We start from the raw sequence: 18,969 nt of genomic DNA, 5'->3' as shown, positions 1-18,969 counted from the left end.
CCTTCCCACGGGCTGCCGTCTGTGAGACAGGCTCAGACTGTGCACAGCGATGGATTTGCAGAGCCAGGCGCCGCTCCTCGGGCGAACGCAACGCACCCCTCTGGGGATGAAGACATACTTTCTCCTTGCAGTGATCCTTGCCACCTGTAAGTGCACCAGTGCATTTATTTTATTTTATTTTATTTTATTTTATTTTTTGTATGTTTTCTCTTGAGTAAATCCATTCCACCCCTGCTTCCAAAAAGTGAAATTAATTTGTGTGTGTGTGTGTGTGTTTTCTCCCACAGTACAAGGTCTTCCAATCAACTCTGGTAAGTGTGGATTGTTATTCATATATATTTTTTATTTTATTTTATCTATTACCTAGGTGCTGAGTTTTTACACAGGAACAAATACATAAAAAAACACATAATTGATATGGTCTGGGTCAGGTTAAACACCTTAGTCTCCTAATCACTGATTATCTTAAGATGAACAAATAATAAATCTTTGCTGTCCTCTCAGCCCAGAACACATTTCTCATGTCGACGCAATCGAGAGAGCGAGAGGTTTTTCTAAGTTTCCTGTGACGTCTGGGTTAGCATTTCTTATTCACCAGCCTTAGATAAATGAAAAGGAAGGCATTTCTGTCTTTATATAAAAACCTGAGAGAAGCGATTGTTGGTGCAGACCTTTGTGTCCCTCAGGTTTCCCCCTGCAGAGCGCCAGCTTCATCGTCTCAAAGTTGAGGTGGAGGCACAGATTTAAAAGTCTAGTTAGAACAAGGAAGGATTTGGAAAAAACAATGTTCTAGTGAAGCCTAATCTTCACTGCTGCGTGGTTGAGGTGTGAGGGTCCGCAGGGACCCCCGTGGGAACGGGCAGGGCCGAGCAGCCTTTACACATGAGTGTTGCAAGATCAGCTTCATTCATACCGAGTGTGGTTTTAAAAGGCGTTTGATCCCCAGGTCTTTCGGGATCCCCAACTGGCCTGCGACTTGTTTTTATGTTCAGACCATGTTTATGATTCTCTCTCTCTGGAATAAAGTGCTGTACAGTACTGTAGTCACATGCTTGGAGAGTGACGGCCTCTCCATGCCGTTTATTATCGCCCACAAGTCATTATCGGTCACAAGTTCATCACCCGACGTCCTGAAGTGGCTTAGCTGATGCATGGAGAAGTAATATTTTCATGAGTGAGGATTCCTGTAAGAGTTCACCAACCCTAAATCTGTCAACACGTGAGCCAGCGGCATCCTAGCAGGGCGGACGGAGGGCAGCCCAGCCTGAGCGATAGGGCACTGTTTTCTTTGCCAGTTACGTGCCATATAAACACGGCACCATGAGTCACAGGCATGGGGAATATAAAAACATGTCTTAAAACAATAGATAAATAACCTGCAATCTACAGGTCCATTTCAGGGTCAGCTTGTGCCCCAGATATTTATTTCTTTTTGTTTGGTTGTGTTTGGTTCTCTGTGCTGATCACTCCAGTGACTGGGTGGAGCCGGTGCTAAAATCCCCCTGCCTTGCTCGGCCCTAAACGCCCGCTCCCCAGAGACCGTCAGATTGTGTCGCTTTCCTTCCTCCAGCCCGCGCTGTTTACGGCTCAGCTCTCGACATTCCTCTGTCCAGAGAGGAAGATCCCAGTGTCGTAGGATTAAACATGCTGGAGCGGAGGACAATAGTGGTGACTGCATGCCAGGATTGTTGGCCTTTTTTTCTTTGTTCTTGAAGTCCACCGTTTCAACTGCCAGACGGTCGCTTGTAGCCGTGGACGTATTAATTGAGTCACCTGGTTCTGGCTGTTACTCATTACAGATGGGGGACAACAGCACAAAGCAAATTGAACAAAATTGCAAAATAGTAACACGAAACCTGCAGCGCCTATTGTGTGTTTGTGCATGTGTTTGTTGACATGCAAAAGGCGTCTCGTGTGCTTTGCCACATTGCCCGGTTTTCCTGTTAGCTAATCACAGTGGGTACATGATTAACATTTGATTATATTTATGCCACTAGCATGTATTATTATAATATTTTTTTTGGGAGAGAAGCATTATAACACAAATGGCCTTTCCTCTGAGCCCTGACTTGCTGTGCGCTCCTTTCACAGTGTTTACTATCAACAATGTGAATCTCACAGTTCTGCCCAGTTCCGTCGTGAACAGTGGGACCAACGTCACCTTGCAATGCTTCGTGGACCTCAGTGTTACCAACAACCGGCCGAACTCCTTCGAGTACAACTTCTTGAACAACGACGTGGTGGTGTACTCCAAATCCCACAGTGAGAATGTGCTGCTGTACCAGATCGCCTCGGCCAGGGCGTCCACGTCTGGAAACTACAAATGCAGAGTCAAGGTAGAAGGCACTGATGACCAGAGTAATTCTGAAAAGCTCAAGGTTTTAGGTAGGTATCGTTTGTATTTATTAAAAGAAACAAACACATTTTAGAAACGTTTTCCTGCTCAGTTTCTTCTGTCTAACACTTTCCATCACTAGTAGTATTGTTCCTCACTTTTACTCTATAGGAATATTTTGCACCTCAGTTTGTACACAACCCCCAAACACTTGGCTGCTTAGATCAAGTCCCGGAGACCAGCCTGTGAATATAAACCACATCAAAAGTGGAAGGGAATATTGGTGAAAATGATTTTATTTATTCTCAGATTTCAATAAAAAGGTTCTCCCAAAGACCTCCTCCCACCAGTCGTGCTTCGCCCCGTCTCAAATGCAGCATCATGTTGAGTCTGTGTTCCTGTCCCTAGGCCTGCAGACGCCCATCCTCTCTGTGAGCAAACACTCCATCTTGGAGGGTGACAACGTAACTTTGAACTGCAGTGCCCCTCTGGAGACCGGCAGCTTCATCTTCACCTTCTACAAGAACTCGGTGGAGTACACACAAGTGCGTACTACCAACAACGTGGCGAAAGTGCAGATGAAGTTAAAAGAGAGCGCCAGCTTCTATTGCAATTTCCAGGTCATGACCGTGCCGGACGCCGGGACGTCCAACAACAGTAACACGCTGAGCATCACCACGACAGGTGAGAGGCAGGTTTTACACCCACACCTTGTTATTGTTTTTTAGGATGGAAATGTGCTGTAGCTGAAAATGAACATGTTATATCGAGGTGTTGCTTGGTCAACTGGAGACCAGTTATTTCAGACAGATAGGCGCATTGTCCTTCAGCGGCTCGGCCACAGCTAGAGAGAGAGCTTCTCTTAAACACCTTTGATTCGGATTAACACTGAGCGCTGCCCAGCCCTGTCCTCGCCAGGTGAATGACCTCCTGTTCTTCCTTCTGTTCTCATCGTGCAGAATCGCTCAAAGAACCCATCATGGAAATCCATCCATCGCATAACATCATCGAAGGAGACGCGCTGACCATCGTCTGCCGATCCTCCACTGACCCCCGCTTCCAGGCAGGGGCGGTCAAGATCTTTCTGAGGAAAGGTGACAAGATCCTCAAAGCGGGCAACGGATCAGTCAGCCACAGCATGATTGCCCAGGCAGACGACTCGGGGGAGTACGAGTGCAAGGCTGAGAATGAGCGCAGGGTGCGGAAGTCGGCGAAGAAAATCCTCAGAGTGACAGGTGAGACGAGTGCTCGCCGTCGCCACGGGAAGTCAGCACCAGCGCAGAAGCACCTGCCTGCGGGCTTCCTGTCATGTCTGGGTCTTCGCTTTGCTGTGAACTCACTAGCCATGCGTTTCTTTCTATGCTGAACTGATACTGATGTCCCATCTTAAGAATACAAGAAAGTCTCTAACATTTCTGTGTCACAATGGGCATGGCCTAACACAGATATATTTATTCTGATTCTCCCACACAGAGCTGTTTTCTAAGCCGGTGTTGGTGCAGAGCCCAGCGGAGATCGATGAGGGGAAGCCGTTCAATCTAACCTGCCATGTGGAGAATAAGATATTCCCAGACATGCAGCTGAAGTACACCATCTACAAGAATATCACCGCGCTGACCTCGGGCAGCCCAGACGGCAGTTACACCAATGACAGACCAACGCTGGACGACGAGGGCTTCTACCACTGCAGTGCCGTGGCCGAGTTCAAACCCATCAACAAGACCAGCAAGGAGATCTTCTTAAAAGTGCACAGTAAGACACCGCAGTGGATTGATCGCCGTGTTTGGCATCTTTTATAGATCATAATACCTTAAAACAATGGGTTATATGGAAGGAACTTTAACTGATGGATAGGAGTATGTGAAGAGTGAATATAATAATAATAATTATTATATTCAATTGAATTGCAATTGAATTAGTCATGAGTCCAGGATTTCAAAAGCCTCACATAAGAATGGGCTGTTTATTTTATGGTGGGATATTTTTTGTATAAATGGAAAATCAATAAGACGTAAATAGACATATGGTGTCTAAAGTCTGTCCCTTTCTCTCTCTCTCTCTCTCTCTCTCTCTGGCTGTGCATTGGTTTGACAGCTCTGGTTTCCACGCCCACTATTGCTGTCAGTGGGAACGTCATCTTGAACAAACCTTTCAGTGTCGTATGTCGCTCAGACCGGGGGAGCGTCCCCATCAGTTACACCCTGATGAGGGGCAGCGAGGCCTTCAAAACGCTCGCAGTATGGACCGCCCTGGAGCCAGCCCACTTCACCGTAACCATCAAGACAAAGGAGGAGATCCGCGACTTCACGTGCGAAGCCCAGAACCGGGGGCCAAGTTCGGTCCGGACCAGCGCGGCGCTCAACGCGTCGGTGATCGGTGAGGTCTCGATCGATACACTACAACAACACAACGCCGAGTCTCACGATGCTGCGTAATAGACACAGCCATCTTGCGTTGGGACGGGCGATAAGAGAGCGATGCTGTCCTGTCCCCGCCTCTCACAGAGCCCGTGTCCTCGGCGGAGCTGCAGCTCATCACCGGGCCGGACGTGGCCGAAGGACAGAGCCTGACGCTGCAGTGCCAGGCGGTGGGGGGGACGCTCCCCATCGAGTTCCACTTCTACAAAGGGGGCCAAGAGTTCCAGCCGGACCCGGACAAGAGTGGTCGTCACTGGTCCCACATCATCAAGGCCGTGACCCGAGAGGACAGCGGCACCTACTACTGCGATGCCACCAACCGCGCCGGGGAAACCAGGAGCAGCGCGAAACTGACCGTCAATGGTGAGACCCCCCGCCCCGCAGTCTGGTCTCATCTGAGCCCGACGGCAGGGGTCTGCACTCCCGGTCACGGAGAGCCGCTCCGTTCTGTTGCACAGCTCTTAGGTGCTGACGTGAACCTTTTTGCTCAGATAAGTGCCCAAGATTAGAACTCGCTGCCGGGTCGCAGGCAGATCTGCAGGGGAATGGGGTTCGCTGGATATCTCCTGGCTCTTCACCTCCATTTGGCTAACAATGAACAGACACAGACAGACACAGAGAGACAGACACAGAGAGACAGAGAGACACACTCACACAGAGAGACAGACAGACACACACACACAGGGACAGACAGAGAGAGACAGACACAGAGAGACAGAGAGATAGACAGACACACACACACACAGACACACAGAGAGACAGACAGACACACACACAGAGACACAGACACACACACACACACACAGACACACAGAGAGACAGACACACACACACAGAGACAGACACAGAGAGACAGACAGACAGACACACACACACAGAGACAGACACAGAGAGACAGACACAGACACACAGAGAGATAGACAGACACACACAGAGAGACAGAGAGACAGACACAGAGAGACAGACAGACACACACAGAGAGACAGAGAGACAGACACAGAGAGACAGACAGACACACACAGACACACAGACAGACACACACACACAGAGACACAGACACACACACACACAGACACACAGAGAGACAGACAGACACACACACACAGAGACAGACACAGAGACAGACAGACACACACACACAGAGACACAGACACACACACACACACAGACACACAGAGAGACAGACAGACACACACACACAGAGACACAGACACACAGAGACAGACACAGAGAGACAGATGGAGAGACAGACCCACAGTAGAGATTTTAAAATTATTGCTATGTATTATTATTTCAATGTATTCAAGGCAATGTATAGAATTAAATAATTTAAATAGTGTTATGTTAAATTAATAATCTACATACATTTACATCACAAACATTTATAGTTATAAATACAAAGTGTCAAAAAAAAAAAAAAAAACTTTAGTGATGTCCGGTTTATGACGTTCGTTGCATTTGCATGGCTTCTTGTTGGTGGCTTGTGGAACAGGAACAGAGAAGCACAGCGTCCATTTATTTATTTATTTATTTATTTATTTATTTAAACATTTATTTATTCAATTATTTATTTAAACATTTATTTATTCAATTATTTATTTATTCATTTATTTCAAAATGTATGTATTTATGTATTTATTTATTTATTATTTTCTCTCTATATTTGTTTTTAATTTTGGCATGGATTATCCTCCATAATTATGGGATCTTTTTGGAAATGATGGATACTATGTCCACTCACACAGCAATTCCTATAAAGTTCTTCACACACCATTTATCCATCTCTGAATACTAAAATGCATGATAATAACACTGTATTGTTTATTCCACGTGTTTTGTTTATGGTGATTTTAGTAGATGTTCAACTTGTGACGTCACTGACGAAAATACTTCCTGATTGCGGTTTCTTAGCAGCGCAGCAAAAACGTTTTAAAATGCAATCTTTTAAATATTTATACCGCAAAAAAGGCATTATGTATGTGTGTGTCTCTCTATATATATATATATAGAATTATATATTATATAATATTAGAATTATATTAGACCATAGTTTATGGAAATATAGTTCGATTTGTATTTATTTATTTATTTATTTATTTTTAATTCTAGGGTTTTGGGCTTTAAATATTGTATATAGAATCGATAGAATACCAACTCCCCTGCTAAAAATGAATATAGAAGACAAAATAATATCCAGTGAGTTTTACAGGACAGAATATCACACCATTTGGCAGGACTATCTCACTGCTGAGTATCGACTAAACAGCTGGAAATTAATTGCTTTATAATCAAATATACATATATATATACACTCACCTAAAGGATTATTAGGAACACCTGTTCAATTTCTCATTAATGCAATTATCTAACCAACCAATCACATGGCAGTTGCTTCAATGCATTTAGGGGTGTGGTCCTGGTCAAGACAATCTCCTGAACTCCAAACTGAATGTCTGAATGGGAAAGAAAGGTGATTTAAGCAATTTTGAGCGTGGCATGGTTGTTGGTGCCAGACGGGCCGGTCTGAGTATTTCACAATCTGCTCAGTTACTGGGATTTTCACGCACAACCATTTCTAGGGTTTACAAAGAATGGTGTGAAAAGGGAAAAACATCCAGTATGCGGCAGTCCTGTGGGCGAAAATGCCTTGTTGATGCTAGAGGTCAGAGGAGAATGGGCCGACTGATTCAAGCTGATAGAAGAGCAACTTTGACTGAAATAACCACTCGTTACAACCGAGGTATGCAGCAAAGCATTTGTGAAGCCACAACACGTACAACCTTGAGGCGGATGGGCTACAACAGCAGAAGACCCCACCGGGGACCACTCATCTCCACTACAAATAGGAAAAAGAGGCTACAATTTGCACAAGCTCACCAAAATTGGACAGTTGAAGACTGGAAAAATGTTGCCTGGTCTGATGAGTCTCGATTTCTGTTGAGACATTCAGATGGTAGAGTCAGAATTTGGCGTAAACAGAATGAGAACATGGATCCATCATGCCTTGTTACCACTGTGCAGGCTGCTGGTGGTGGTGTAATGGTGTGGGGGATGTTTTCTTGGCACACTTTAGGCCCCTTAGTGCCAATTGGGCATCGTTTAAATGCCACGGCCTACCTGAGCATTGTTTCTGACCATGTCCATCCCTTTATGACCACCATGTACCCATCCTCTGATGGCTACTTCCAGCAGGATAATGCACCATGTCACAAAGGTCGAATCATTTCAAACTGGTTTCTTGAACATGACAATGAGTTCACTGTACTAAACTGGCCCCCACAGTCACCAGATCTCAACCCAATAGAGCATCTTTGGGATGTGGTGGAACGGGAGCTTCATGCCCTGGATGTGCATCCCACAAATCTCCATCAACTGCAAGATGCTATCCTATCAATATGGGCCAACATTTCTAAAGAATGCTTTCAGCACCTTGTTGAATCAATGCCACGTAGAATTAAGGCAGTTCTGAAGGCGAAAGGGGGTCAAACACAGTATTAGTATGGTGTTCCTAATAATCCTTTAGGTGAGTGTATATATATACACCGATCAGCCATAACATTATGACCACTGACAGGTGAAGTGAATAACACTGATAATCTCGTTATCATGGCACCTGTCAGTGGGTGGGATATATTAGGCAGCAAGTGAATTTTGTCCTCAAAGTTGATGTGTTAGAAGCAGGAAAAATGGGCAAGCGTTAGGATCTGAGCGACTCTGACAAGGGCCACATTGTGATGGCTAGACGACTGGGTCAGAGCATCTCCAAAACTGCAGCTCTTGTGGGGTGTTCCCGGTCTGCAGTGGTCAGTACCTATCAAAAGTGGTCCAAGGAAGGAAAAGCGGTGAACCGGCGACAGGGTCATGGGCGGCCAAGGCTCATTAATGCACATGGCGAGCGAAGGCTGGCCCATGTGGTCCGATCCAACAGACGAGCTACTGTAACTCAAATTGCTGAAAAAGTTAATGCTGGTTTCCGATAGAAAGGTGTCAGAACTCACAGTGCGTCGCAGTTTGTTGCGTATGGGGCTGCGTAGCTGCAGACCAGTCAGGGTGCCCTTGCTGACCCCTGTCCACTGCTGAAAGCACCTACAATGGGCACGTGAGCATCAGAACTGGACCACGGAGCAATGGAAGAAGGTGGTCTGGTCTGATGAATCACGAGTTCAAGGTGTTGACTTGGCCTCCAAATTCCCCAGATCTCAATCCAATCGAGCATCTGTGGGATGTGCTGGACAAACAAGTCCGATCCATGGAGGCCCCACCTCGCAACTTACAGGACTTAAAGGATCTGCTGCTGACGTCTTGGTGCCAGATACCACAGCACACCTTCAGAGGTCTAGTGGAGTCCATGGAGTTTTGGCAGCAAAAGGGGGACCTACACAATATTAGGCAGGTGGTCATAATGTTATGGCTGATTGGTGTATATATATGTATGTATGTGTATATGTATGTTAATTAATTTATTCATTTTTTACTTTAACCACGTTCTGCCAGGAAGAGCCGGTATTAGTATTCACCCAGGCAGTGACTCTGGGAATGCTTTAACTGTAAGTTTGACACATCTCAGCTGCCTTTGTAGTTCCTGAGAGCTGAGATCAATGGGCCGGGTGACGTGAGCGCAATGCGAATGGACCGGGTCCAGGGGCTGCGCTGGGCCCACGGGCAGATCGGCTCTCTGGGGTCGCGACCCGTGCACGACACTCACGGAACAGAACGTTAATTAGTGGCAGCAATTAGCAGCCCAGCCTGTTACCACACGCTCGTTATGATAATGGATTTCTGGGCTGCCTAAATGGCCAACTCAGAATAAAAACTCATAACCTAGCAATGTATATATTAACCCTCGACTGGGTGCAGGAAAGTTTTTATGAGCAGGTGACTCAGGTGAAAGCACTGAAAGACGGTATTCTGGACAGAAGTGGGTTTACTGTGTCTCTCCCTCTGTGTGTCGCAGTGACGCTGGCCTTGTGGAAATTGGCTCTGATCGGCCTGTTCTGCGTGCTGCTGCTGCTGGCCATCGCGGCGTTCTGCGTCATCTGGCACAAATCCAGAGCAGGTAAATGCCGTCTCCCGTGCCGGTGGGCTCTCCTCAGTGTCCGCTGTCGTGCTGCTGTTGTTCTGTGTGTAATCTTTCATCTCTCTTCTTTGTAGCTAAAAAAGACACGGCGGCAGAACTGTCAGTGTGAGTTGACTTTGTGTTTCTTTTAGTTTGTGGTTATTTCCTGAATACAGGTCTTTGGTTCTTATATATATGTATATATACACACACACATTTATTTTTGATTTAATTGTCTTGATTTGTACAATGTGCTCTGTGACATTTGGAATGAATATTTGCACACAGTAGCCTAAGAAAATAAATCACTGAATCCCAGGATAACTTTATTTTTGCCGTTCCTTAGAAAGCCTTCGAGCCCTAAATCAGATGACTCTTTAACAGTGAGTCTCACCAACGAGACAGAGGTTTATAACAAAGGTAGCCCGCTCTCCTCACTTGCTGTGTGTGTTAATAACTCTCATCGGGGCTCATCCACTAACACGATCACCTGCCACCGTCTGCATGTCCTGTGTGTGTCGTACTGAATACTGTTTGGTGCGTGTTGTGTTGTTGTAACTCTCTGCCTTGACATTAAAGTGTCATCCATGCTTTCCAACTAATATCACGGCCTGACTTGAGGGTTGGCTGTAACTGGGGGGGAAAAAAGGTTTTTAAAAATGGGAGGAAAGAATTTCAATCCGTGTCTTCGTTCCAACTGGCCTCCTATAATTCCTTAGTGAGGAACACAAACAATAGACATATTTTACAGCAGTACACAAACACACACACCCAAAAACATGTGCACGGTCCAGTGCCAGGAAAACAACAGCAGGTCAAAGAGCCTGTCGCTGTTTGGTGCTGTTACAAAAGGGTGACAAAGGCATCACACACAATGGGATTATGGATACTGCTGGCTACACCGCACACTTTTTTTCCCCTTCAGTTTTATAGAAACTTGTATATAGAATCGATAGAAACTTGTATATAGAATCGATAGAATACCAACTCCACTGCTAAAAATGAACATAGAAGACAAAATAAAATCCAGTGAGTTTTACAGGACAGAATATCACACCATTTGGCAGGACTATCTCACTGCTGAGTATCGACTAAACAGCTGGAAATGAATAGCTTTATAATCAAATATAAAGACTTGAGTGCAGTACTCTGTAGGGTGTCACGTTTTGCTTTGACCGGCCTCACGGACACCACCCTCCCCCCGCCTTTACTTGCAGGCGCAGCAGTGCCACACAGTGATGTCACTGAGGGGAAAGCGGCCAATGGGACGCGGGGTAGTATCGCATCTCTGCCCGTCAGCCACAGCAACCGGAGCAGCTGCAGCAACCCGGCCACCGTGTAGGGCGCCGGGCAGTCCGCGGCCCTCTCCTGTCCTCCCGTCCCTCCCCGCGGCGGACCGACAGCTCTGCCGGGATCGAACTCCACTGCTCTCTAAGCGGAGCAATGAAAGCACTGAAAAACATTAGAAAAAAGAAACCAGGAGAGAGATTATTTTTTATTTGCTTAACGGGTTTTGCAGGGATTTGTTTTCCTCTCCTGCCAACCTGTAGAGACGGACAGTGTGGATTGACTCGGCCTTTGTACCTCACTGTCCTCTCGTGTCAATGGACCTCCCCGATGTCCCCTCACTGACTGAGACTGCACCTTCCAGGACCTTCTACACAACACCTTTCCATCCCTGTCAATCTCTGTGCTACAAACGCACGGCTGTTGTGGACAGTTGGCGAGACCCAAACCCGCCCTGAAACCCTACTTCGAATGTCATCACTAATATAACAATTAACCAGATTTGTTTGGCGTCTGTGCAAGCAGGGGATTGGGTTTTACCGGCTTCACACTGTCTGCTAAATCTGTGTTCTCTATGCATGTGTGTATCCCAGACGTGTGCTGTATCAGAACATCCACAGTGTCTGTGTGTGTGTTTGTACTTCAGTATGTCCATATGATAAGACAGACGTGTGTTTATATATATATTGCTTGGAAAAAATATTTTAGAATAAACATGTTTTTTATTTTGGAACCAGGTCCCATTTCTCCAAGTCATTTCTCTCTCTGAACAGGTGCATTGTGGGTCAGTCAGTCCTTCACCCTTCACTGAGATTTGCAATGGATCACTCTTTAAAACCAGTGTTGAGGGTTGTAGGTGTCGGGCAGCACGTTAAATATATCTTTCAGATTTGGCCTGGTTTTCGCAGAGACCGCAAGGACACTGTATTTGTGTCACTTGGTGCCTCTGGTATTGATGGGAGTTTTAAGATGAATGTTTTATTAACCCCCGTGCTGATGGAAATGTCGGCCCCTTGGTTCGGTTTTCTGATTTGATTTCATTGGCTCTTCTGACCACTCTTGTAAAAACAGCATCACTGACTCACTACAGTTAAAAATATCAGTTGTGCCAACGTTCATCAGCAGTAGATTAGACGCCGCCCAATGGAAACAGATTAATTTCAAAAACATTGATTGATTGAGGACTGATCAGTTTTGTAACGCAGGTTGAAAGCTTTTAGTAGTAGTAGTAGTAGTAGTAGTAGTAGTAGTAGATTTGCAAATAAGAAATGGGTTTGAGAAGAGCTATGCAATGGCAACAACAAAAATGCATGGGAGAGGAAACGAACTGGGTTTTTTAATATCTAGATGAGAGACCTTTGACATCCCTCTAATTGAGCAGTAATTAAGAGGGATGAAGTGGGTTTCAGTCCAAACAAGCCATCGGGGGATATAATTCAGTCTTCAGAGGAACTCGGCACCGAACAGGAGTGGAGAGGTGGTTCAGTGCTGTGTGTTAGTGTGAAGGAGCATAGCAAAGCAAAGCCAGTAGGATGCCTTGAAAAGCTTTAGACGATTGTACAGCTGGGAGTCCACTGTCCCCGTCCCCCTGCGGTCGCTCTGTCAGATCTCTCTCTGGTTGTTCCTCCAGGATGTGTGGCTTGGCCTAATGTTTCTCTGCTTGCTTTGCAGTGGCTGTTGGCCCCGGGGGGGGCGCGCGTGTCTCGCAGTGTGAGAGCCAGTCTCCGCCAGGTGGGCCAGACCGCAAAAAAGCTTTAACTAGACTTCCACACATCACACACCTGTTTTCCCGACTGCTCGACTGCCTAGTACCCCAGGCTTCCAAGGAGAATAAATATATTGTCCAGCAAATCTGTCTTTGAGGAACATATTTTAATGGCAGCGAACACTAATACGCAGTATGATGCACACACCTTTGCCTGCCTTGGCAATGAAAACTGAAGAGTCACAGGACTCCCCTATGGCTTTGTTCCAGGCTCTGAGGACATCAGCGGCGATGACACGCCCAGCGAGCCGGACGTCGAGTACACAGAGGTGGTACACCTGGAGCCGAACCCCAGCCGAGGTGACCGCTAGGACATGCCACTGTCTGCACCGCTCAGAGCTGAACAACGGCAGACTGGACAGATCGAGCTGCCCATAGAATAGACTGCAGGTTAACCCGTATGAATCTGCCTCAGAGAAAGACAGTTTGTTACGCGAAACACACAAACATCTGTGTAGGAGTAAACCAGCATTAGCCAGGCTAGTTTATCTGCCCCATGATGAATGAACGCCCCCACAGTAGAGGGGAGTTGTGTATAGGCATCGGACACAGGCTCAGCAGCTTGATGGACGATACAACAGGCCGCAAAAGAAAAATGCAACGCAAACATATTTCATTAGTACTATTTATTTGCATTGGTCATTTTCTTCTGCTCCGTTGCTCCGTCTCCTATAAACTTTTGAAACCTTTGGGGGGATTTTGTGTATTTTTACTTTTAATTGTTTCAGTTGATGATAAGAGCATATTTCCTGGGAGGGGCGTAATGACACATAATTATGACATGTTTGATGTACAGCATCATACTCAGACAAACCCTTTTGTGCCTGGTTGAGTAAACAGGAAGGGCTAAACTAATCGCTTGTCTGATTGTCCCCTATGTCTGGGCCCTGGATCAGAACTCTGACCCATCTTTTGTTTGGTCTGCAGCTCCAGTGAGAAAAGGCACCGACACGGTCTACAGCGAACTGAGGAACTCCAGCCAAGGTAGAGTGAGTTGTTTTTGCCTCTTCTTGTTGTCCAGAGTCCCTCTTGCCCCTCTTACCCGTGCACATTTTCTTGGCACCGTATGCTTGTTGTTTTCTGCACCAGACACACTTCTCTTAGTGACCTTGGTGCCATTTTTGCCCCCCGAGACCGTGGACCACCCTGTCCTCTGAGATCACACTTGTTAACTGCTGAGATCACATTCGTTTACTCATTTACTGTGGAGATCACACTCGTAAACTCTTTAACTGCTTTTAGGTCACAATTAAAAACATTTTTCTTTTTTTTAGAAAAAGGTTTTTAACTCACTGATTGATTGATTTCCTCTTGTACATTTACACGTTATTATTATTCATATTTTATTATTATTTGTTTTTGGCCAGTGTGTCTGAATGTATTTTAACATTAATTGTGCATTATAATTAAAATATGAAGCAGTGGATAGCCCTATCATTTCAGCACAGACCCACCCGACTGGGGTTTCCCTGTAGCGAATGGTGTTGATTTCAGTTGTATCTATATCTTGGTGTTGGGTTAAATACATTTATTTCTGTCCCCCGCTTCATAGTCTGAGAGGAAGTCAAGTGGCTTAGTGTTATAAGTGCATATTTTAGATATATTTACATAATATCGCTCTGAACAGGAAAGGGTGTGAATGTACTTCAAAGCATGCAAACATGCAGCTGAGAGAGGTTTCTTTTTCATTTTTTTCCCCCAATGTGGTCAGATGTGATAGGAGTTATATCTGTGGCTAAATGTAAATCGGTCCAGCTTTAATGCTGTCACCCCTCGCTTGTTCTCGATTAAACTGTGACCGTTTAGTTTTGTTTCAGGGTGAATAAATACTGATCTGTTTTTATGGAAATATTGCACACTGGTGATTAATGATGCTCGCTGTTTATTACTGTCGAGTCAGTGAATTTGTGAAAACATTGTATTGAGATACGATCAGTATTTATTGCAGCAGGAATATGTTTCAGGTATATGAATCAGAAGTCTGTCCCCTCTCTAATTATTCTTACTCTATTCATTTACGTTTGTAAAATCTTGGTAGGTGGCTATTCTTTATTATTTTTCCTGATAATGAATTCCTCCGGCATTATACAGGGTAGTTGCACTAATACACTGAATCCTAATGCTGATTTATGATAGTGGAAACCCCAGCTGATACCTTTGTATTTGTAAGATACATTTGTAATTCCAAACCAGACACTGTTTTAATGTATGCAGGCTTTTCAAAATGTATAGATGTCAAGATGTCAGTCAAGCTTACTAGACCAGTAGTAATATTCTGAAAGTACGCTATATCTACCTCATTATGAGCTAAAAGGACATTTCAGGTTATTAGAAAGCAAGATAAAAGTCTAAATGAGGCAGAGAGCTTCATATTTCCTTCACACTAATACATTCTTTTGAGATCAGATGTATCTCTAGGGCGGAAAGGTGTGTGAGTCTGCCGTATGGAAAAGATTCAATATCTGAGTCGACGCAGCCAGGTGTCCAATTCCTGTTCTACTCAGGGGAAGTTCCTGTTATTACAATTTGATGTGAACCTGGAATCCAGCTGTCAAACAAACTGAGAGAGACGTGGCCTTTTCGGTTACCGCAAACCCACCAATCACCTGCCTCGCCTTTGTGCTTTTTGTGCGAGGCTATATTTAAAGTATGAGCGGGCCAGGCCAGGCTGTGGTGAAACAGGATGTTCTGGGTAGAGAGCGAACAGTGTGTCCGCAGAGAGATTTCACAAACAATACAACGCAACAATGTGTTTCTGGCACGGCCTGCCGCGACAGAGCGCACACACATCCCACCAGCGCCGCTGTGTGTGACGGAGACGCCCAGGTGTACGCAGCCCCGAGCGCTGAGCCGTACTGCGGCAGACCTGTGACCAAACCAGCTGAATTATCATTAATTATTCTAGCAAACAGTAAAGTCTAATCAGCATCCAGACATTACAGTCCGTTAACCCTTTGTACTTCTAATCCTTTCGTGAGTCACCAATCACACCTGCTGCTGTTGAGATGCTAGTTAGAAAAGCTCAGCTGCTGTCTTTCTTCTCTCCTCAGGTGCTGCGTACCACGGCGATTGTGTAAGTAATGAACTCCCTCTCCTCCCGCCAGAGAGACCTTTACTCGAACTGCAGGCTCTGCATTATTAATTTCTTCTCATGTTTGATTTTCATGAGTCCAAAGCAACTTACTTGAGCACCCAGGTGTGCAGAGGATTTGCAGGGGAACGATTTAGACAAAGTAGCGTGTGGATTGTGTTGTTCACGGGTAAGACAATGTCCAAAGGTGTCTCCCCCAGGCCTTGACCCTACAACCCTCAGGTAACACGTCCACTGCCCTTGCCACAGTCCCCCCCAACGGTCCTATCAGCTCCACACTCAGTAACTCAGATCATGGTAACAGGACTTGGGGGTGTGATGCATTTGTTTTCTCACTCTTGAACCCAGTGCTGAACTGTAACAACTGATTGTGTTACACTTACGGGAAAGCATTGAATGTTTTTATTATTCTTTACTTTACTTTATTAGAAGCCCACGTGACCTTCTAATATAGCAGAGCGCGGGGGATAGAGAAGCTTTTATTGTTATTGTAGAAAACTCTGTTGGGATTTTCCTTGGGGAGGGAGCTAAAACTGAGTGGTCTGCGTCTATTTCTCATATCTCATGTGGGATTTGTTATTCTTATAGATGTTGTTCACTTCTCTCCAGATAAGGTGTTCTTCCTTGGCTGTAAAAGCGGCCCACACAAACAAACACATCAGTACCAGCCCTGTGGTTTATCTGCTGTCATGGCAGGATGATGAAAGCTTTAAAGCATTTCAAACGGCCCTCCTGAAGCATGAGTAAGGAGGCAGGCATGCCCAGTGGGCCGGGCAGTGGCAGGGTCAGAGTTTCCAGGGCCATTATAGCGGAACTGGGCTGCGGTTTCCTTCCCTATCAGTGGAGGGGATCTCTCTGAGCAATTTACCTCGCTCCGATCGGCAAACATCTTAGCGGAGCTGTCTTCACAAACTGTGGGGGGAAGGAAGCAATCACGGCGCTGCCGCCATGAAGACAAGCCTGCGAGGTGCTTGCTTTGGCAGGTCCGTAGACCACGGCTTGTCCTCTGCTGGAGCCCGTTGGCTGGGGAGACATTGTTTGAGCGTCGGTAGTTCCCAACAGGAAAGAGCGGTGCAGAACTAATTAGGTGTTGAAATTTGCATTCTTGGACAAGGTACACTTTTCTTGTGTGTGTTTATGTGATTAAGGGAGGTGTCCTTGTAGAAGCAGCTTTGTGTTTCAAGTAGTCCGATCTGCATTCGACCTTAGTGTTCCCGCAGAGGTTAATCCAGACGGACCCTCCCTGATCACGCTTGCAGCTCTCCCGGCACAATGGCCCAGTGAGGAGTTCAGCCCTGCTAGCGGCGGCCAAGTTGCATTGTGAGACGGGCATGTTTTCCTTTGATAAGCGCTCTGCTATCTGCGAGGGAATAATGGGGCTGTGGAAACACACGGCCCAGAGACCGAGCCGACCGGGCCAATCCCCTCGGCAAGACGGTGACTTCATTTCCCTCTTTCTTGTGTTCACAGGACTCGGTGGAGTACGCACAGCTCCAGCACAATACTGTGCAGCCCACACACTGACCCTCGGCGAGAGGCCTGGATCCCCGTGCCGCACAACCCCTCCGCCCGCCGTGTCCCCAGGCAGCCCCCGCCGAGAGGGCCATCCCACCCCGACCTCCGCCTCCGTCTATTTATTGTATTTTATACTGTACAGCTTTCGAAGGTCACGTGCTGCATCAACAGCTTCAAGGAAATTAAAGTTTTCTTTCTTTTTATTTGTTTCCTGCTTAATGTGGTTCCTGTGGTTCCGGTTTCCCTGAACTTTTGTTGATCCAGGTTTCAGACTCTGGTGGCAGCCCCCTGTGTGCTGCCACAGACGCACAAGTTGATTTTGTCGGCACCAATGGGGGAGGTCCTCTCAGACCCCACCTGATTAAAACGCATTGCCCCTGTGTTCCTCCTCGAGGTCGGTGTGTCCCTCCACACCATTGCTGTGGGGTACAGTCTGTGCCTGGCGAGAACTGCAAATAAAATAATAATTAAATGGAACAACTGACCCACTTCCAGAAAGTTGAGCGTCTCGGGCTTTGGAGGCGATTATTCACCATGAGAAAAAAAACAGACAAAACACTGGCTTCCGTTTATGGCAGCTCTGGTAACAAGATAGGCACCTCACACGGTCAGCAGGATAAGCAGTGAGATAAGGGAGAGCGCATCCATCCCTGAGAGAGAAGCCCTGCTGGTTTATAGAGTCAGGAAGCAGGTGTCAGACATCTGGACAGAAAAAATACAATAAAATAAATGCATGGTTGTATATTTAAGCCAAGTCAAAAGGACTGTTTGTAGATTTAGCTTTAATGAATTGTAAAGGGACGTCTCACCCCAGATCCCAGGATTATCAGAATTTACTCACAATCTGCAACTCCTTCACCACAGCAGCCCTGACAGGAGATTTCACGTCAGTTTTAATAAAATGAGGTGGTTTCGGATTTGCTTTATTTTTGGTTTGTGTGTTTGGTTTCGTTTTAAGTTCTACAGAGCCAGTATATATATCTTCCCATTTCCTGAGAAGCACACAACCTTTCGACAAACAGTGAAACCGGTTTGGGGACACTTCTGAGTGAAATTGGGCCAATCAGATTATTATTCATTTTATTACTACTATTACTATTGAAGCGTACACAATCACACCTGTTTTCTAAAATATTGCTTGAGTGTTTTCTCATATGCTCATCTATGTTCTCAATCATAAAAAGACATCGTTCTGCTTTGTAACCTTTTGCCAACGCAGTGATGACCATGGATATTTTTTTCTGGACTGGTTTAATTTATTTGATGCCAGCCTAATTGTATTTCCATTCGCCGCCACTGTTGTGCCACTAGGGGGCGGGCACGGCTCAGTTAATTGAACTTGAAATGCAAATTGAAAACAGCTTCAATCAAAAAAAAAAAAAAAAAAAAAAAAACATAAATACCGCAATCACAGATATCGAGTTGAAGGCGCTATTCGGTGTTTTGTTCAGATATGCATTGGGATTGAATGACACATTGTAGAATAAAATAAACAACTGAATT

The 18,969-nt window shown here is 45.7% G+C and overlaps 1 protein-coding gene across 5 annotated transcripts; it reads left to right on the top strand.

The window, feature by feature from the left end:
* Window positions 1-12: 12 nt before the first annotated feature.
* On the top strand, window positions 13-17,669 carry LOC136749769 (platelet endothelial cell adhesion molecule). 5 transcript variants are annotated; one of them, XM_066704292.1, is made up of 16 exons: window positions 13-146; window positions 288-311; window positions 2,092-2,385; window positions 2,744-3,019; window positions 3,295-3,570; window positions 3,809-4,087; window positions 4,430-4,711; window positions 4,840-5,115; window positions 9,707-9,808; window positions 9,904-9,934; window positions 10,155-10,228; window positions 12,767-12,826; window positions 13,071-13,160; window positions 13,788-13,844; window positions 15,911-15,933; window positions 17,422-17,669. In XM_066704292.1, exons 1-16 carry the CDS (start codon window positions 50-52, stop codon window positions 17,473-17,475), a joined length of 2,295 nt encoding a protein of 764 aa, XP_066560389.1. In that variant the 5' UTR covers window positions 13-49; the 3' UTR covers window positions 17,476-17,669. The 5 variants fall into 5 exon arrangements, with proteins under 5 accessions (XP_066560389.1, XP_066560392.1, XP_066560394.1 ...); XM_066704295.1 differs by lacking the exons at window positions 10,155-10,228; window positions 13,788-13,844; window positions 15,911-15,933; window positions 17,422-17,669; XM_066704297.1 differs by lacking the exons at window positions 13,071-13,160; window positions 13,788-13,844; window positions 15,911-15,933; window positions 17,422-17,669 and having other exon boundaries at window positions 10,159-10,228.
* The last annotated feature ends 1,300 nt before the right edge of the window (window positions 17,670-18,969 follow it).

This window comes from Amia ocellicauda, chromosome 5 (assembly GCF_036373705.1).
Source record: "Amia ocellicauda isolate fAmiCal2 chromosome 5, fAmiCal2.hap1, whole genome shotgun sequence".
NCBI lineage: Eukaryota > Metazoa > Chordata > Actinopteri > Amiiformes > Amiidae > Amia > Amia ocellicauda.
The sequence above is the reverse complement of the archived record's forward strand: the minus strand, read 5'-3'. Positions and strand labels throughout refer to the sequence as shown.